Genomic DNA, 21,700 nt, shown 5'->3' on the forward strand with positions numbered 1-21,700 from the left:
CCTGGGGGACAGAGCAAGACTCCGTCTCAAAAAAAAAAAAAGAAAAAGAAAAAGAAAAAAGAAATAACAGAAATTTCCAGAACCTACTAAAAAAAAATCCTATCTCCCTTATTAAAGCAGCCCTAAGTAAATGTGATGTTGGAAAGAAGGAACAGTGCATTTAAAAACACTGCTCCAGAAGGACACCATGCTTTCAAAACCATTTACGGTGATTTTGTAAAAGCTCTATAAAAGTTTAGGGTGCATAGACTTATTTATAAAAATAAATAAATAAAAAGAAGTATTTCAACGTGACATTTTGCTCGGTAAAACTTGTTAATTGAAATGAAGGAATCAAGGTAGTAGAATAGGCTTTTAGCATTAGGAAAACTGAACACTCGCAGCTTTGACTGTTCTATGACCTGCTGACTTATAATCCTACAGAGGCAGGAAATCAGACAAGATGTGCTGTTAAGCTGATATTCAGAAGTGAGCGACTGAGCCAGTAAGTGAGCCTAGCTGATTTAATACATACATACTAATCTGATTCAATACATAATGGCATTAAATCCTTAAATAATCCTGTGAAGCAAATAAGGATATGCTGCCTACTTTACAGATAATAAAATGAAAAATAAATAAAAATTGTATTTTATAAAATGATAAACTGAAAAGGTAAATAGCCTTCTCAAATGTTAGGTCTCCTATACTTCAAATTATTCAATAATTTTTATTATCTGATGGCATTTTTATTAAAAGGACAGCTAATGTGAAAAAAGGAGTTACTCTGGATTAAAGACCATTCTGAATAACCTGATAAAAAGAAGTTATTACAGTTTGCACGTCTTCAATCATAAGAAGTAACGTGAAATGGTTTAATCTTACCTGTACCACGGAGGAATTGAGGTACTCTGCACACACTCCCAAGGGTTGAATCAGTGCTGAGACAGCCTGGAAAAAGACAGTGAAGATTAGAAATACATTTGAGAAGATTTTTTTCCTGTCAAAATTAAACAAATCTCTTTTCATATATCAGAAAAAAAGTTTGAATAGTGATTTGATCAAGTCATGAATAAGACTAGAGAAACTAAACTCCTGGATAGAAAGAATTGATATAAAGATGTCAGTCCAATAAAGTCATTTCCAACATACTTGATCTATTCAATGGGGATCACAAGGACAGTTCAACAACCTAATTAACTTCCAGGGAAGCAAGAGGAGGCTTCTGCATCAGTGTCTCTGATCTGGCAGACATCTGATCTTTAGGATAAACACTAGGTCGCAAGGAAGAGTCAATACAGTACTACACCATCAGTCTCTCTCCTTGACCATTGCTATTTCCTTCACCCAGAGAGGGACCAATAGGAATCGATTAGTCATGGTTTCACAGAAATAACTGCAACTGTAAGCACAATCTGTAACACTTGGGTATGTTATTTTAACACATTATTTTCTGTATTTATCAAATTACAGCAGATAGCGCAGTGTCTTATTTATGCCAAGTACGTAATAGTTTTTAATTGAATTATTATTAATTATAGAAAAGAATAAAGTGCTCTCAGCAACAAACAGGTCAACAGTATCTGAAAATTAAAGATTAGTTATTCCCCTTACTATGAGGTTATGTTTTGAGAAAATGAAGTTGATACAAACACTGCACCTGATGATTCTAAGCTCCCATGTTACAGCCATTTGTTATCTAAAAGTTTTTGTAACACCAAAAAGCTTACTAAACAACTCTGTTAAAGTATTTTTATTTGTGCCTGAGTCTATGAAGTAAATTCTGATTTTATACAATCATTTAACTGAGCCATAAAATTGTTATGCATATATATACTTGCCATATATAGCAACCAACTTTAAACAGCAAGATAATTTCATGTAACCATTACAAGTTAAGAGAAAAACTCCATAGGTAAAGAAAAAATAGTGAGGAAAAAAACTCTACATGGCAATTTGATTATAATTAGGAGTAAACATTTCTTTGGTTATCAGGACTGTGGAATCTGCTCCTCTAAAGATGAAAACCTTGAATTTGACATTTAACTTGGCATGTCCAGACCGTGCCCTCTGGCTGTATACCAACGCAAATGAAATGAACTCCCACACTGGGCACAGACAGTGGTTTAACTTACCCCAAGTTCTATATCTTCTGAATGGAGCTTGGCTTGGATTGCTGCAAATCCACCTAATTCTCCAAACTGAGAAGAAAAAAGGCACACATTAATTTAGTTTATTTTTCCCTTTAATTGTTTTATTTTGAAAAATTTATTCGGCACATAGTAGGTGTGTTATGTTTATGGGGCACACGAGATGTTTTGATATAGGCATGCGATGTGAAATAAGCACATCATGGAGAACAGGGTATCCATCCCCTCAAGCGTTTATCCTTTGAGTTACAAACAATCCAATTACATTCTTTATTTTAAAATATACAATTAAGTAATTATTGACTGCAGTCATCATATTATACTACACAAATTAATTTTAAAATGTTATATATTAATAATTTAAGCAAGGAACTAAAGCTAACATTCGACTTTATCACTGTGCTCTGTAACATTGGTCTTGAGAGAAGCCTTGCATCGATCCTTCTACTGCTCCTGTGGCATACTGCAGATAGTACTAAGTCCAAAAGCTGATGTTTACCTGCTAATATTGTACATACAAAAAAGGGAAGAAAATATGAAATCCACTCCTTAAAGCATTTTTATTATTCTCTGCAGCTGCCATTTGCTTTACATACCAAACTCTAGGACATCTCATTAGAAAACTGAAAATATACCACATGACAATATTAACAAAAGTCATATACCTTATTTACCAAATCCACAACCCATCCATGAGGCTCCTATGAGAAAAGAAAAAAAAAAATTGAGATGGCAATATAAAAGTTTCCCCATTAACCCTTACATTTCTTTTATCCTAAGTGAAAAGTTAGAGGAAAAATCATAAAAGTTTGGAAACTATTTTCAAAGTTTTTTCCCAAATGCTTCCTAATATGTCTTTAACATTACTGTATATAATTTTGGGAGTCTGTAAGTCTGTATTTTGATGGAACTGCCACAATGTGGAACATCTATGCATTTTTGGATAGCTGAGATCAGTTGTTTCAGCTCTCCAACATACAGAATAACTTGAGTTAAATTCTTTAAAAAAGTTTTATTTTAGAAATTAAAACTTAATTATTAACATAAAAAGTAGTAAATCAGCAGCGATTAAAAGTTTTAGTCCCAGTTAGATCATTAATTAACGCTCTTAAGCAAGCTCTATTTTCTCCTCCTTTTCTTCTTTTCTTTTTTGAGCATTCACTGTTCTAGGGACTAGACACAGAACAGTGACTACGAAGAGATGTTGTACCTGCTTTTACGAAGCTCATTCTAGCAGAGTCAACAAAACCAAGTAGAGTATCATATACAGAAGATAATTCAGATTGTGCTAAGTCCCATGAAAGGAAAAACAAAAAGGCCTCAAAAGAAAAACAGGAGCTTCCTCTACTTGGGGTGGTGGTCATGAAAGACTTCTCTGAATACATAATCTTTAAACGATGAGACAGATGTAGCTGTTTAAAGAACAATCCAGGCAGTGAGGCTAAAATGGTAAAGGTCCTGATTGGGGATGGCAGAAAAGAGTCTGCTGTGTTTAAAAACTCTCCCAGCTGCGACATGGTGAGCCAGGAGTGGCAGAGATGAGGTTATACAGAGAGGCAAAGAATGTAGATCATGGAGACACTTACAGACCATGATTAGAAAGAAAGCAACAGAAGCGTTTTCAGCAAAAGAGTGTTTTATATTTTAAGGTCATTCTTGCAGTTCTGTGGAGAATGGAATGGAATGGATGAATGGGAGAATGAGACATAGTCAGACACAACCAGTTAGAAGGCCAGTGCAGTGTCTAGGTAGTTCACAGACTAATGGAGAAGGATGGCAGCAGAAGCCGGAGAGAGAGGTCAAATGGAGACATATTAGAGATTAAATCAAAGGACTTGTTTATGGTTTGGTTATTCTTTATTCAAGGAATGAATCCTGGCCGACTCCCATGTTTCTGGCTTGAGCATCTAGATAGATGATGATGTTATTTACTAAAAAGGAGAATAAAGGCCGGAGAGGCAAAATGAAATTCCATTTCAGACACACTAAGTTTGAGAACTCTGTATGGCAACCAAAAGGAGATAACTGACTCTTCAAGTCTGGTATACTCAAGAGAAGAGGTTTGGGCCACAGAGATACAAATTGGAGGCCCGTCGGCAGAAATATGACATTTAAATTCATTAGAGAAAGTATAGTGAATAAAGAGAGGAAGCACTGAAGAAAACTGGATAGAGGTGAAGGAGTCAACAGAGGAAACATGGCTTGGGGGCAAGCAGAAACACAAGGCATTGTAGATCCTGAAAGCCAAGCAAGAAACATCTCCAAGAAGAGAACAACTGGGACCAGTGCTGTTGATGGGGTCAAGGGACATTTCTTTCCAATCTGGAAACATGGAGAGGTGTTGGTGCCTTAATGAGAATGATTTCAGTAGATGGTGGACGAAGGCAGAATGGAATGCCCTGAAAATTTAGTAGACTTCTATCTAGGTATCCTAAATGGCTCTCCAACTAAAAATAATACTACTGGATAAAAACATACAATATTTTAAAACATACAGCTGAGTTGACAAAAAAAGAAAAGAAAAAAGCTCAGAAGCTTAAAACAAAGAGAAAGCAGGAATCCTGTGAGGCAGGCAGGAAGGCTCTGAAGCCAGCTTCACCCACAGGCAAGTGCAGAGCCCTGGTGACCATGAGCTTCCATTTGCAGGAGAAAAAGGACACCAATCCCAGGTGGTACAGGGTGACTCAGAGGGTACTGTAACATAAAGCTGGAACTAAAGGGCTACATCCTTGGTGTCAGATGAACTGATATAGATTTACCTGTGGAAAGAGAAAATAAGGACACCTAAAAAGAGAAAAAAAATTCTCCAAGAATTCATAACCACAGAATTGCCCTTATATGGCTTTACTGCTCAAATTCACACTGACGTTATGGTCTCAAAAACCCTAAGCTGATAATTTATTCTAAAATGGTCACAAAATGTAGTGCTTCCAGGCACCCGGAAGAAGTAAAAGTAAATCCTTTTTGGAAGAAAGAACTTTCAACTTAGGCCTCAAACTGCCCACTCCTAGATTAAATGCGAAGAAACATGAGTTCATAGAAAAATGAACAAACAAATAAGTATAAGTACATTTCTACACACCTACATACATACACAAAGCAAGTGAGTAAAGTAGGTATCAGACACAGAATATAAAGTATTAAACAAATTAGGGATTGAAAATATGAGTTAAGAACATGAGACAATACAAAATTAAACGGAGTCAAAAACAAACAAACAAAATTTATATAAATGAAAAATTCAGTAACTGAAATTAAAGACTTAAATAAACAAGTTAAACAGCAGATTAGATACAAATAAAAAAAAAATCAGTGAACTGTACTGCTATAGATCTGGAAAAAAGCACAATTGCAACACAAGGAGATAAAAAGATGGAAAATGTGAAAAGGAGTTAAGGGACATGGAGGACAGAATGAGTCAGTCTAACACGTATCCAATCAAGTTTCAGAAGAAGAGAGACTAATGGGGAAGAGGGAACATTTTAAAAGATAAAGGCTGAGAAATTTCCAGAATTGACGTAGACATTAACCCTAGATTCAGAAGCCCAATGAATCTGAAGCAAAATAAATAAAAAGAATACCATGGTTAATCACATTAGAGTCAAATTTACAAACATCAAAGAGAAAGAAAAGATTTCAAAATACAGCCATGGAGGAAAGGCAGAATTCTAATAAAAAAACCACAGTCAGATCAATAGCCAACTTCTCCACAGCAATAATCAAAGCCACAAGACAGTGAAATGGCATTTTAATGTTCTGAGAGAAAAGAAATATCATCTAGACTTTTGAACCCAGTGAAAATACACACTTCAAGGAATGGGAAATAAAGTTCAGGTCATCAAAAATCAAGACTTATCCACAAACAGAACCTTACTAAAGGATTGTTTATAGAATGCACTATCGACTTTACTGGGTAAAAAATGACAGGAGGGGACTAGGACAATGCACAAGTAAGACAAAGAGGTAATGAATCATTTAAGAGGGGAGCGAGCACATGCAACGTTATAAGGTCTTTATGTACTGCTCAAGGAGGAGAAAGATACTAGTGAAATTTAGATTTTGTTTATTAAGTTAAAATTTTAGGATAACCACTGAAAGAAAACTGAGAGGGAGGACATGGAATCTTCAGGTCTGGTTGGGAAGGGGAGCAGAGGACCATGCTGAAACTACAGAGGGGTATGATATTAAAGGCAGAATATTTAAAGATGGGAAATACTAGATCATGTTGCATAAAAGGGTAACAATCCCAAAAATGAGGGAAAGATCGAGGATACCAAAGAAATAATAGAAAGCTAAAGGAGGAATATGCTGGAGAAGGCAAGAGGAGAGGGGATCCAGAGGAGAGAGAATTCCTCTGTGGTAATGAGATGAAACACAAAGACTGCACCTTTCTGGGTCTCAGCAGATGCATACGTAAAGTGAAAAAAGAGAATGAACATCTGCTGAGCACTCACTACAGTGAACCACCATGTTCATTATTTCTATGTATGTTTGTCACTTGATCTTCACAACGCATATGAAGAGAAGAGTTTAGCATTTGGGGAGGCAGTACTGCATATGGTTAAAGAACATAGACTAGCTGCCTGCATGGGTTCTCCCTGTAACTAGGTATGCGGACTTGGGCAAGTACTTCACTTCTGTCTATTTCAGTTCTCACCTATGAAATGGGGGTAAAAATAGTACCCAACTCAAAGAGCCGCTGTGAGGATTAAATTCCAAAGTACATATTCACTGCCCTTGCCGCTCAACTTTTTCCTCCTCTCTGGGGAACTGTCTGACTCCCCAAGGTGGCAATAACTACTCCTTCCCCTGGATTCTATGCACAGGACATATTATTATAATTCCACCTACTGTTCATCATGCTGTCATTTTTTTGTTTTCATATTTCCTCCACTATGCTACAAGCTAGTAATGACATCTTATTACTCTTTAGAAGACAGGACTGTATACTTATGTTTAACATCTCAAACTTAGAATAATGCCAGACATATAGTAAATGTTAAATAAATGATTGTTGACCTAAACCTCTGCTTCCACTAAGGCAATTAACAAGTTTTCTATTGATTAAACTCAACTTCTTTCAACACTTTCTGAAACCAAACAGTGTTTTAACCAGAGGATTGTTTAGATTATGTACTTCTTGTGAGTATACTCTTACTGGCAGACTGTAGTCTTTTGATATACAATATATTGTTTCCAGGCCTGAAAAAGCAAGTTTTAATGCGTATGAAGTTCAAAAGAAAATTATATATGAGATTAACTACTAGATTATTTTTTCTAGGTACAATTAATCATTTTAAATGTTCTAGTCTCTCAACTCTCTCTAAGAAACTGGAACACCAATTAAACTGGGGTTCTGATAATCCAATATATGACACTAAAGACATTTCTCATTTTACTAAACATCATTTCAAACCTATAAAATTCTTCATGATATTAGTTAACAGCTATGGAAAAATTATGCACTATCTGAAAAAAAAAAATTTTATGAGCCAGATGGGATATTTGTCATTTTTCAGATTGTTTTAATCCTCCCATGTAAATTGTCTTTTTTATAGCACAGAAAAATCTTCTTTTTCAACACATTTTTCTATAAAAAGATGAAACTAAACTATGTTTACCTTTTGGAAAGTGGATACAGGTGAAACAGCAAACATATTTCCCTCTCCAAACACTTCTGCCCAATTCCTTTGAGACACTTTCATTCTGTTCTTAAAATGGTATTCATTATCAGGATTGAAAGCCTAGATTCAAAGAGAACAGAGAAACATTATTATCTATTTCTATAGCAACACATATTAGCATTAGAAAAGAAGATAAAAATATAGCCTTGGACTCCCCTCATTAATGGAATCTTTCAAGAATACACCGAAAGCATATGCCTTAGCTAGAGCAGAGGCGCTAAGAATTAATGTGCTATTCTCCTGTCCTGTTCAGTGTTCACTGTGAAGGAAGAGGAGGAGGTAACAGGATGAGAGGTCTGACTCAAGGCAGTGTGATGCCAATGCCCCAGGTGTGCTAGGGCTACTGGGGATGAGATGAGCAACAGAGGCACTGAAGGCAGAAGTCAGGAGAGGAAAATATGCAGGTCCCTTCTTCATGCAGCTACTGTTACCTGTTGGGGGAAAAGGCCAGAAACCAAACTACATCTATATGAACACTCCATATAAAAGTACTTAAGACATGAATAATCAGGGAGAGGTAAGAGAAAGGCATTTAATCATTCTATAAGTTGAAAAACCCATTAAAATTAGAAAAGTACTTCTTTCAAACTGAGAACACAAGATGGTTGCTCTGCTTTTAAAATAAAGACAAAGGATCCTAACAGCTAATATCCTTAATGACAAAATCATTATCACTCATTATTAATTACAAGTCAGAGAACAGCAAGTATTTTAAACAAAATCAAAATATAAAGTACTTAATTTTAGAGATACTATACCATTGTAAGCACACCCAGGAGACCAATGGGAATTGGATCTTGTTTTATTCTCTCTGCAACCAGTTCTATTAGCAGCATCAACATGTTGTAAATTCCTTCATGAATTTCAGTACCCCACTTGTGAACAGCACTTGATGTCAGGAGCTATAAAAACATACAGGGCAGTCTAGAGTCTAACTTGAAAAAAGAAAATAAATCTACAGTTTATCAGGTCCATCTCAAATAACTGAGAGATTATGATGAAAATACTTTTTTATGCATATGATTGGCTTTTAAAAGACCCACAGCTGTAGTTCATCTACTTGCCCATTTATTTCAAAGTCAATACAGAGTTTTGCTTTTGAATTTTAATTCTCTTGCATTAAAGCACTTGGTTTAAAATAAAAATTTTATTTGGTTCTCTACTTTTCATAATTACAAGGGGAGGTCACGTGGTACAGAGCAAGGTAAAAATCTGAGATCAATTCCAGTATTACTGTTTTCTAGCTGTGTGGCCTCGAACAAATTTACCTGAGTTCTCAAAGGTTCAGTTCTCTCAACTCTAAAGAGGCCTAACTCCTACCCACTTCACACAAATGCTATGAGGATTAAAAGGTATAACAAACATGAAACATTTTACAAATGGTAAGGCATTATTAATATATCTTGATGGCTGGCTATCCATATTAATATTTCCGGAACCTAAGAAATGAATGCTGTATTGCATGGATTCTACCATACATATCCTTTTAACATTTTTTAACATCTCAGAAATAGGATAATTTTTTTCTACCTGTTGATTAGATGACAGCAGGACTCAGAATGTGAAAAAAGAAGTTTTAGAAATATCGTAACAGTTTATTTGGCTTACATTTTCCTTTTTGGCATGTACAAAATAATATTTAATTTTTTAACTGTTTAAGCAAATCTAAAATAGCTCTAAGTTTTAAGACATTAAACTGTTTACTTTGTAGCTATGTTTCTTAAACATAAACATCAAATATAAAACAATGGTACAAATCTTATAATTAGATACCTTCTTAGATTCCTTAAAAAGCAGAGAAATTGGATGCCCCTAATTCTCAGTCTTCTGGTCTTTGGGGAAGTGTAGAACAAATGCCAGAACAAGAAATGAAAAAGCAAAGGATTTCACTTAAATTGGTATGGTGGTTTCATGTTTTTGTAAGATTTTTCAAAGGTAAAATACTATGTAACAAAAATTTCATCTTGGCCTTACTGAGAATCTCTTTAAAAAGAGTAGGCTGGAAGAGCCCAAACTGTAATAGCTGCAGAGAAAAACCTCAGTTCCAGATTTTCTAAATACTAATTAGCCACACTATTTGCTCAAATTAGCAAAAGTCATAAGACTGATTTTATGTAAACCAATGAGTTACTATTTTTTGCAGATTTTTTTTTTGCCTGACTACATATTCCTCCTATAGTTAAAAAATAAATAATAAAGCAAAACAAAGCAGAGATTACCAATTAAAAAGCTTCAAGTGACTACAAAATGAAAATGTATGTGGATTAAGCAGCAATCCCTCTGGCGCCATTCCATTTGTTCATTTTTCACTTTGAAAATGCAATTCTGCCTACATTCTGGAAGAGACAGGGAAAGGGAGGCAGTACCTTGTGGAGAAGATGCACACACTAATAACCATGCACTATGGCCACACCTGAATTATCTTCTCTGCCTGAATATGCTAGTAAAAAATCCAGGCTAGCCTGAAGGTAAAAGGTGAAGAAGGTGGAAATGACAACAAAGCTCCTTTGGGCACCTTATTCATGTAATCACCTATCATTCACACCCTCACTTCTTTTTTTTTTTTTTTTTTTTTTTTTTTTTTTTTTTTTGAGACGGAGTCTAGCTCTGTCGCCCAGGCTGGAGTGCAGTGGCCGGATCTCAGCTCACTGCAAGCTCCGCCTCCCGGGTTCACGCCATTCTCCTGCCTCAGCCTCCCGGTAGCTGGGACTACAGGCGCCCGCCACCTCGCCCGGCTAGTTTTTTGTATTTTTTTTTAGTAGAGACGGGGTTTCACTGCGTTAGCGCGGATGGTCTCGATCTCCTGACCTCGTGATCCGCCCGTCTCGGCCTCCCAAAGTGCTGGGATTACAGGCTTGAGCCACCGCGCCCGGCCCACACCCTCACTTCTAAAAGAAAACCTGCGGCAGCTCGTGAGAAAAGCCTGGGGAATTGGGGAGAGGGATGGTCACCCAACCAGGAAACACAGCTAGGGAAGTAGTACCAATTATATCAGATCCTACTGAGTTTTCTGGCAGACAAGCCTAAAGGTACACAGAACTCCAGCTCTTCTGATGTAATAAAAGAAAGTATGCCTAATTGACGGGGAGGAGAACCTTTTTAATAGCTCTAAAGTGCAAGAGAATTTAATATTTTTACCTTAACAGAACTGAATAACATAAGGCAGGATACCTTTGTACTCATAGTTTTACAGAAAAACGACCAACCATGTGACCATTTATTACACTGCTACTAACAGCTGAAGGCCTGAGACAAAACAGTTTTCTGAAGTATCTCTGTATAGAGTTAGAGTATTATATTCCAAATATGCAACTTGCTGGTGAATGGACTGGATACAGGGATTTCTGGATCTGGAGATCCTCAACCTTGAATAAGCCCTTTTTCCACAACTCTGAATACACTTTTCCTTTTAAGTTTATGTATCCACTGTGATATGTATCACAATATGTTACAATATAACAATTTTGCTATTTCTAATTTTTTTAAATTTTGTAGAGACAGGGGTCTCACTATGTTGCCCAGGCTGGTCTTAAACTCCTGACCTCAAGATGTCCTCCCACTTTTGGCATCCCAAAGTGCTGGGATTATAGTGTGAAGCACTTGGACTAGCCAATTTTGGATTTTTTAAAAGCTGCTATAATTCTAAAAAGCTTAAAATTATTTTAAACTACAAACTGATAGATGACCTAATCTAAAATGAAGGTAAATCTTGATTTCATATAATCTTTGCCCAAATGGCAATTTGAAAAGATTTCTCCAATTTTTTAAAAAATGAAGCTACTTTTGCTTCTAAAATTAATTTTATTATTTTTTAAGGCTTGAATCAAGGGAGGTTCTATCTACCAAAATGCAGCTGGGAATAACTATTTGCAAATGAACTGTTTGTTTTACTGGGTCTTTTTTTTTTCTTTTCTTTTTTTTTTTTTTCTGAAACGGAGTCTCGCACTGTCATGCGGGCTGGAGTGCAATGGCGTGATCTCAGCTCACTGCAACCTCCACCTCCTGGGTTCAAGAGATTCTCCTGCCTCAGCCTCCCGAGTAGCCGGGATTATAGGTGCCCACCCACCATGCCCAGCTAATTTTTTGCATTTTTAGTAGAGATGGGGGTTTCACTATGTTGGCCAGGCTGGTCTCGAACTCCTAACCTCGTGATCTGCCTGCCTCGGCTTCCCAAAGTGCTGGGATTACAGGCGTGAGCAACCGCACCCAGCCTTATTGGGTCTTAAGATAAACACAAACATTACCCATCTGTAGTTCTAGGGACTTATTTGCATATTGGACAAAAATGGACGTCAAAATCCAGAAGTTAAGCCAGCAAAAGAATCATTCATTGAAACTTTTCTGAGCTCTTTCTATGAGCTAGGCACTTAGTTATATGCTGGGGGAAATGGCAGTATGTTAACAGACACAGTCCTTGCTCTAATGAGGATTCAAGACTCACCTACTAAAAAGGGAGGCTGATTCAGTCTGCTTTTAGAAACACAATTCTTGTGATCTCCTATTCCTATTGTTAAGAAACATTGCTTTCTAAGAGATGTGACCTGAATGGAAGCAAGTGTATCACTCTGGCTCTAATAGAAATGGTGCCTTATGCATGCTATTCTGTCAGTGAGAACACCTAGTCAATCTTTCAGTAGTTTAAAAGGTCTTCTCCTGTCTCACACACTTAAAGCAGCTCATATTTTGATAAGTATATATTGTCTTAGTTCTAAGTGCCACAAGTCTTTGTTTACTAATATGTGCAATATCCTCGTATAATTAAGTCTTAACCTATTATTTAGCAATAGTAGGAAGTATTTATTATTAATAAAAGTTATATTTAACCAAAGACACATGTAGACAATATAAAAGAGATAAATCATTTATAAGCCCCAAATTCAGAGCTCTGTTTTTCATATTAAAAGATTCCTCAGTTGAACAAGATTCATAAACTGGTCTTATACATAAAAAACTAAAAACAATAAGTTTCTCTTCCTTCACCCCTGCTCCCCAACACACACAAAATATCACATCAGCACGTTTTTCTTACCTTTTTAAATGCTTCAGGCATACATCTATCCATAAACCTTTTACAATTCTCATCAGACTCGGAAAGACCTTAGTAAAATGAATGAAATAATATACTTTATTTAGGTCAGACTCAGAAAGACCTTAGTAAAATGAATGAAATAATATACTTTAGTTCTTTGGTAGTTTGTAAAAATCATACACATCATTCTAAATTCATACACATGGAACTATGTCATAGGAACCTTAATTCTTAAGAAATTATTAAAAGTAGAATATATACCTTTGATGAAGGAAAGGCTGAGAAATAACCACAGCATTAGATTAAATAAACACCAATTGAACTGAAATGGTTGAACTTATATTCCCATGTCAGAGTAACTTCAATGATCTGATTAAATAGCTAATAAAACACCAATAGCAGCTACTTACTAGCCATTAGTATTTCCTAAGAAGTTCTACAGAAACACAAATATTTTCTAATCCCAGAACTTCGGGAGGTTGAGGCAAGAGGATCACTTGAGCCGAAGGGTTTGAGACCAGCCTGGGCAACACAGTGAAACCCCATCCCTACAGAAAATAAAAAGCTGGGCGTGGAGGTGCTTGCCTGTTGTCCCAGCTACTTGGGAGGCTGAGGTGGGAGGATCACTTGAGCCTGGGAGGTTGAGGCTGCAGTGAGCCATGACTATGCCATTGCACTGCAGCCTGAGCAACCCTGTCTCAAAAATCAAAAATCAAAAACCAACAACAACAAAAAAACAAACCACACAAATATTTGCAATAAATGCCTAAGTCACTCTTCTTCCCTAAAACAAACCAATGAACTCCGTTACACAGATTTGTGTTTGGCACAATTCACATAGTAAGAGATAAATACTTGCTAAGTGAATGAATGAATTTCCTGTAAAATCATCTTTTGGAAAAAGTACATTTCTTTATTAAATTCAATAATGGATTCTGCTTATCATTGGGAATACTGCTAAACATACTTTCTTTTTTTTCAGACCCACTGCCTAGCATAGTACCTAGATCCTAACAGGCACTCAATAAATGCTACTGCTGAGAAGCCAGTCAGAAATACACCATATTGTGGCCATATTCATTTCATAACTGAATTCAATATGAAAAATAAGTTATTTTCTCTTTTTTAGTACAGGTGTTCATATTGACACCCACTCTTCCAACCTAATCATATTTTATTATTTTAATAGCTTGATATTTATAAAGCTTAAAACAATGTCAGCCACTTAATAAGCACAAGTGTGTTAAATATTACTTTCTTCTCTTAAAAGAAAAAAAGCTGTTGAATTGAGGCTTAAAGTGCTCCAAGCTTCTGTGGAAAAAGTTAATTTCAATTTCCATTAAGTTTTTCAATTATATTTTAAATAATCTTATACTCTATCGAAGGTAGAAGAAAACAATTTAGCTCAAAGCTTTCCTTCTGCAGGAGATAAGCGAAGACTAACAGAAAAATGATCTGTCCAATATCACACAGCTAGGCAACAATAAAAGCTAAGATTAAACTCAGGCATTCTATGAAACAAATATACTCATGTGTTCTGAGGTCTGAAAACTTACCAAGCCTTGCTAGGTAGGTAGATGCCAACAGGCATTTGCCTAGTGATTCTTCTCGCTTGTAAGGGATGGACCAATGATCAGTCAAAACACGGCTTTCCAGCTCATATAAATTTGTTGTAGGGAATTCAATTCCTTCCCCTGAGCAGTTTCCATTTTCATCATTCTTCTGACGAAAAGGGATTATGAAAAAAAGCAAATAAACTAATTAGTGATTACTCTAAAAACTTCCTATGTAACACAGAGCAGATACTTAATCAATGGTAGCTATTAATATCAATAGCATGGATTCCACCTTTCTTTCTTGTAATCACATCTTTCACCAAGAATATCTCAGATATTCTCAACTTTTATCATTCTGGCATGGCTACTCGCTCTCTCAGAAGGTGACCTCATCTCTTTCTTTAAAAATGAACTGTCCAGGCCGGACACGGTGCTCATGCCTGTAACCCTAGCATTTTGGGAGCCCAAGGCGGGAGGATCACTTGAGCTCAGGAGTTCAAGACCAGCCTGGGCAACAGAGTGAGACCCTGTCTCTCTAAAAAAAAAAAAAAAAAACTGTCCATTTCTCATGATAAAATATCAAATGCTTGCCTTCATCAACAGCCCTCCTGTCCTCACCTCTCTTTTCTCACTGAGGGGATAAATTCTTCAAAGAGGCATCTATATTTGCCATTTTCATCTCCACACCACCGACTCATTCCTGACAACACCCCAATCTGGATTCCAGATTCCCTATTCTCCAGAATGGCTACTGTTAAGGCCACCACTGAACTTTATTTCATTAAATCCAATTATGTCTCAGTCCTAACCTTACCTCTCAGGAGTATTTGACCTTCTGTCCATTCCCTCCTCTTGAAATGCTGGCTTCTCTTCCCTGCCTCCTAAAACAGCACACACTCTGTTCTCCTCCCATGGGTCTGGGTGTTATAGTCTGTCTCCTCTTCTCGTACATTTTCCTCTTCCTAGTCATCAAATATTTGAGCTCCTCAAACCCCAGTGCTAAGCCCTCTTCTCTTTTGTTCCTGTTGATTTCCCTGGTTGACCATATCCACACTCCAAATCTCAATTACCTCCTAGCTGTAGATGACTCATACATTTCTATCTCCAGCTTAGACTTCTCCTCTGAGCTTCAGATCCACAAAGGCAACTGCCTACTTGATAACTTCTCTAATTCAGTGTTTGCCCCAAACCAAATTCATGATCCTTTCCCCGTAAATCCTGGTCCCCTTCTTGTGTTCTTCATCCCAGTGAATGGCACCAGATTCATCTAGGAGCACAGCCAGAAGCCAGGGGATCATTCTTAACACTTTGTTCTCCCATCCCCATCCCCAGGACCTGGTGATTGGACCTCATATATTTCTCTCCAATTCCTCTACTCTTGTCCATCTCCGCAGTTAGCACCTAGCCCTGGTTTATGCCTAGATTACTTCACCAGCTTCCTAACTGTTCTCCCTCTGCCTCATACACACATTTACTCTTCATACCGATCTTCATAAAGCACTAATCTGACGTTAAGCTTAAAACCTTCATGGCTTCCCTTTGTTCTTAAGATAAGCCTAAATCATGTTTAAAATATTTTACAAGGCCTTGAATGGTCTATTCCCTAACTCACTCTCTCCAGCTTTTTGCACTCCAGATCATTTCTCTGGGATTTAGCTTCTTGTCAGGCATAATGCTCCATGTATTGGGCTATTTTCCCAAAAGGACACAGCAGTATTCCTGGTCACATATACTTTTCCAGAACCTTGTCTCTCTTCACCATAAAGTGGCATTTACTTCCCCTGGATCTGAACCAGGGTAGAACCGTGTGGGTGCATGCCTCGGTGAATAGAATACAGCAGAAAGAGACACGTCTAAGCCTAGGTCATGAAAGGCAATATAGATTCCTCCTGGCTCTCTCTCAGGACACTCCCTCCTACAATATGGACACCATGTCCTGAGGGAACCCAAGCTAAATGCAGAGGGCCCATATGGTTGTCTTGTCCAACAGTCTCACTGAGGTCTCCTTGGACAACCAGCCCCTGAAGGCCAGAGAAGGAGCCTTCAGATGATTCCAGCCTGCAGCCATCAAGTCATCCCCAGCCTTAGTCTTCCAGCTGAGGTTCTCAGCATCATGGAGCAGAGACAAACTGCTGTCTGAATCCCTTCCCCACATAATCTATGGGAACAATAAATGGTTGCTTTACGCCACTATTCCTGAGCTCATCTTTCTGTTCTCTTTAACCGACTTAACTCCTACACATCTTTAATTCTTTCTGAGAAGTCTTTCCAGAATTTCTAAAATAGACAAATTCCTCCAGTTAGTATATACCCTAATCATCCTCAACCTCTCCTTCACAGCACTACTCACAGGTGTAATTTTACATTTAGCTGTGATTTATGTTTGCCCCTCACTAGACCAAGCTGCTTAAGGGCATGGACCCTATCTATTTTTGACCACCTCTGTATCTCTAGAAGCTGGTACCTAGCATAAAGCAGGTATTTAGTAAATATTGTTAAATGTAAAAATAATCCATATAAAGCTTCAATGATTAATAGGGTAACTGCCAGACTTTCCTTCAGTTCTCACTATGCTAATTTGTAATAAAGTAAACTGGACCCCAAATTGCCTAATACCTACACTAGTTTGTTTGTTTTTGAAAACCTACATATCCTCACAACTTACTATATAATCATTACAAAATAAAATAATCCCATTAAAAAATAATGTTTAACCTCAATGAAGAAAAAGACCATAAATATAAAGCAGAAATAAAAAAACACAGAAGAAAACTAATTTCAATGCCATATCAATGATATCTAAAGAAATCCAACACATTTCTACCCCCCACAGCCAAAGTTTGTAACTAAATAAAACAAAAAACGGAAAGTAATTAAGCATAGACGACAATGTAAATTGGGCAAGGGTAGAAGGAGGGGGTGATGAATTAAGTATGCTTAGAATCACAATGCACAGGAAAAATTCAGTTTTTAAAGTGTAACACTTTACAGAAATACATTTAATTCATAAGTACTATAAGTAAGCCAATTTTACTTAAAGGAACCTGATGGGGCCGGGCGCGGTGGCTCAAGCCTGTAATCCCAGCACTTTGGGAAGCCGAGACGGGCGGATCACGAGGTCAGGAGTTCGAGACCATCCTGGCTAACACGGTGAAACCCTGTCTCTACTAAAAAATACAAAAAACTAGCCGGGCGAGGTGGTGGGCGCCTGTAGTCCCGGCTACTCGGGAGGCTGAGGCAGGAGAATGGCGTAAAAACCCGGGAGGCGGAGCTTGCAGTGAGCTGAGATCTGGCCACTGCACTCCACCCTGGGCGACATAGCGAGACTCCGTCTCAAAAAAAAAAAAAAAAAAAAAAAAAAAGGAACCTGATGGGACTCAAATAGTAAAAAATTTAGGATAGTTTTAAAATTGCACACATGCTAACTGCTTAGATTTATTACCTTAGGATTGAAGTGGAATTAAGTCATATAAAAACAAAAAATTTTACCGGGCTGATTCTGAAGTGGGTATATGTCATTACTATGGAGTATCTATCATTAATTTCTATGGAGTTAATACATCAAATCATATATAAAATCATCAAATGTACCCAGTAGCTATAAAAACTAAGAGCCTCTTTGGTGAAAGAAACATAAGTCCTCTAGCATCATCAGTGTTAAGGAGTGAATTGTGTCTACTCTCCCAAATCCAAGTCATCAATTGAAGCCCTAACTCTCAATGTGACTACATTTGGAGATAGGACCTTTAAGGAGATAAACAAGGTTAAATGAGGTCATAAGGGTAGGGCCCTAATCCAATAAAACTGGTGTCTTTATGAGAAGGGGAAGAGACATCAGAGATCTCCCTCTTTGTCAGAGAACAGAGGAAAGGCCAGTTGAGGACATAGCAAGAAGGCAGCCCAGAAAAGAATCCTCACCAGAAACCAACTCTAATGACTTCTTTTTTATTTTTATTCTTTTTTGAGACGGAGTCTCGCTCTGTTGCCAGGCTGGAGTGTAGTGGTGCAATCTCGGCTCACTGCAACTTCTGCTTCTCGGGTTCAAGCGATTCTCCTGCCTCAGCCTCCCAAGTAGCTGGGACTACAGGCATGCGCCACCATGCCCGGCTAATTTTTGTATTTTTAGTAGAGACGAGGTTTCACCATGTTGGCCAGGATGGTCTCGATCTCTTGATCTCGTGATCTGCCCACCTCAGCCTCCTAAAGTGCTGGGATTGCAGGCGTGAGCCACTGTGCCCGGCCTCTAATGACTTCTTGATTTTGGACTTCTAGCCCCAACTGTAAGGAAATAACTTTCTGTAGTTTAACCCACCCAGTCTGTGGTATTTTGTTATGGCAGCCTGTTCAGGCTGATTCTGAGGTGGGTATATTTCATTACTATGGAATATCCATCATTAATTTCTACAGAAATTAATAAATCAAACCACATATGAAACTGTCAAATGTACCTAGCAGATACTAAATCTAAGGGGGAGCAAGGGGGAAAATCTTAGTATGTGCCTCCTGATATGGCGCACTGTAAACCGCACAATTCTCACTTCTTTGATATTCCCACAAAAAATGTATAACCTGAATCTAACAATGAGATAACCCAAAGTGAAAAACAAAAAACAGTCTTTTATTTTTTTTGAGACAGTCTCTTTTTTTTTTTTTTGAGACGGAGTCTCGCTCTGTCGCCCAGGCTGGAGTGCAGTGGCACCATCTTGGCTCACTGCAGCCTCCATCTCCTGGGTTCAAGCGATTTTCGTGCCTCAGTCTCCCGAGTAGCTGGGACTACAAGCGCACACTACCATGCCCAGCTCATTTTTGTATTTTTAGTAGAGACAGGGTTTTGCCATGTTGGTCAGGCTAGTCTCGAACTCCTGACCGCAAGGGATCCACCCGCCTTGGCCTCCCAAAGTGCTGGGATTACAGGCGTGAGCCACCGTGCCTGGCCAAAAAATAGTCTATAAATGGTCTAGCCTCTATTCCTAAAAAAATGCCAGAGTCACCAAAGACAAGGAGACTAGACAAATACGACAACCAAACACAACATGGTATCCTGGACTGGATCTTAAAACAGAAATTATTATGTGTTTTATTTTACATTTTTGGCTTCAAAGGACTTAGTACTGGATCAATGTTAATTTCCTGGTTTTCATAAATATACTAAGGTTAAGAGAATATCCTCATTTTTAGGAAGTGTATAAGGGTAAAGGGGCATGTAATTTATTCTCAAACAGTTCAGGAACAACAAAATACACATTTTATACATACGTGCGTATTATATATGTCTGTATATCTAAATACATACATAGAGAAAGAAATAAAGCAAATGCGATAAAATGTTAATACTTAAAGAACCTGAGTAAAGGTTACTTCTCTGTAAATGTGAGATGTTAATTGCAATCCCCAGGACAACCATGAAGAAAATAAAAATACATATAGTGAAAGAAACAAGGGAATTAAAATGATACACCAGAAAATATGTATGTAATATAAAACACAGGAGTAACGGAGGATCAGACGAACAAAAAGATGTAAGAGATAAGAATAACAGCAAAGTGGCAAATGTAAATCCTGTCTTACCAGTAATTATATTAAATGCAAATGGACAATAACCAAAAGGCAGAGGTTGGCAGAATGAATTTTTTAAAAATATTATACAACTATATGCTGTTTACATCAAAGACAATTTAGACAAAGATACAGAGACTGGAATAAAAGAATGTAAAAAGATATCATACACACACACGGGAGCTGGAGTCGCTGTATTAGATAGAACAGACATTAAGGCAAGAAATGTATTACTAGAGAGTAAGACACTTCATAATAAAAAGGTCAATACAACAGGAAGATAAAATGATGAAAAAATATATACCCTAAAAACAATAACCAAAGAGAGCTGGGGTGACTACGATAACACTGGGGGTAAAAAAGATACTGAAAAGTTGTTACTAGAGACAAGAAAGGCTGTTTTTTCCCCATTCTTTAGGGGTTTTTTTTGAGACAGGGTCTGGCTCTCTCACTTAGGCTGGAGTGCAGTGACGTAATCTCAGCTCACTGCAACCTCTGTGTCCCAGGCTCAAATGATCCTTTCAACTCAGCCTCCCAAGTGGCTGAGATTACAGGCACACACCACCATGTCTGGCTAATTTTTGTATTTTTTGTAGAGACGGGGTTTTGCCATGTTATCCAGGCTGGTCTCAAACTCCTGAGCTCAAGCAATCCACCTGCCTTGGCCTCCCAAAGTGCCGGAATTACAGGCATGAGCCACCATACCCAGCCAGGAAAGGCTATTTTGTAATGACAAAAGGTTAATCCATCAGGAAGATATAACAATTATAAACACATATGCATCTAACAACAGAGATCTAAAACACAGGAAGCAAAATTTGACAGAATTAAAGAGAGAAATACACCAACAATAATAGTTGGAGACTTCAATACCTTAGAATTAGGCAAAAGATCAACAAGAAAATAGAATACTCAAACACTATAAACCAACTAGACCTAAAACACATTTACAGAACTCTCCACCCAATTACAGTAAAATACAGATTGTTCTCAAGTGCACATGAAATATTCTCCAAGACAGAGCATATGTTAGGTTGCAAAACAGGCCTCAACAAATTTAAAAGAATTGAAATCGTACCAAATATGTTGTCTGACTGCAATGGAATTAAAAATCAACAGCAGAAGGAAATGTGGAAAATTCAAAACTATATGAAAATTAAACATCACATTCCTTAATCACCAATGGCAAAAAGAAGAAATCACAAGATAAATAAGAATGCACTTTGAGATGAATGAAAATTAAAATATAAAACTTTTGGGTACAGCAAAAGCAGTGATTAAAGGGAAATTTGTTTGTTTGGGGAGTTTTTCTTTTTTTTTTTTTTTTTGAGATGGGGTCTTGTTCTGTTGCCCAGGCCTGAATGCAGTGGCACAATCATAGCCCACTGCAGCCCTGACCTCCAGGGCTCAAGGGATCCTCCCACTTCCCAGCTCCCCAGTAGCTGGGACCATGGCTGCATACCACCATGCCCGGCTATGTTTTGTTTTAGAAATAAGGTTTTATTTTGTTGCCCAGGCTGATCTCGAACTCCTAGGCTCAAGCGACTCTCCCAGGTCAGCCTCCTAAAGTGCTGAGATGATAGGTGTGAGCCATCATGTCTGGCCACTAGAGGGAAATTTTTAACTGTTAATGCCTGTATTACAAAGGAAGAAAGATTTCAAATCAACAACCTAACCTTTCACCTTAGGAAGCATGAAAAGCAAGAATAAACTAAACCCAAAGCGAGCAGAAGGAAGGAAACAGAA

At 37.5% G+C, this 21,700-nt stretch overlaps 1 protein-coding gene across 1 annotated transcript in view; it reads right to left on the reverse strand.

Annotated features, from left to right (window-relative positions):
• The window catches only part of USP24 (ubiquitin specific peptidase 24), a 149,537-nt gene that overhangs the window by 96,598 nt on the left and 31,239 nt on the right, over positions 1-21,700 (reverse strand). Inside the window, exons 2-8 of the mRNA XM_050803861.1 lie at positions 14,399-14,564; positions 12,843-12,910; positions 8,572-8,715; positions 7,751-7,873; positions 2,795-2,830; positions 2,115-2,180; positions 865-930 (exon numbers count right to left, since the gene is read on the reverse strand). Of these exons, the coding sequence (XP_050659818.1) occupies positions 865-930; positions 2,115-2,180; positions 2,795-2,830; positions 7,751-7,873; positions 8,572-8,715; positions 12,843-12,910; positions 14,399-14,564 (669 nt within the window). The remainder of the gene's footprint in view (positions 1-864; positions 931-2,114; positions 2,181-2,794; positions 2,831-7,750; positions 7,874-8,571; positions 8,716-12,842; positions 12,911-14,398; positions 14,565-21,700) is intronic.

The sequence above is a fragment of the Macaca thibetana genome, chromosome 1 (assembly GCF_024542745.1).
Source record: "Macaca thibetana thibetana isolate TM-01 chromosome 1, ASM2454274v1, whole genome shotgun sequence".
Lineage (NCBI taxonomy): Eukaryota > Metazoa > Chordata > Mammalia > Primates > Cercopithecidae > Macaca > Macaca thibetana.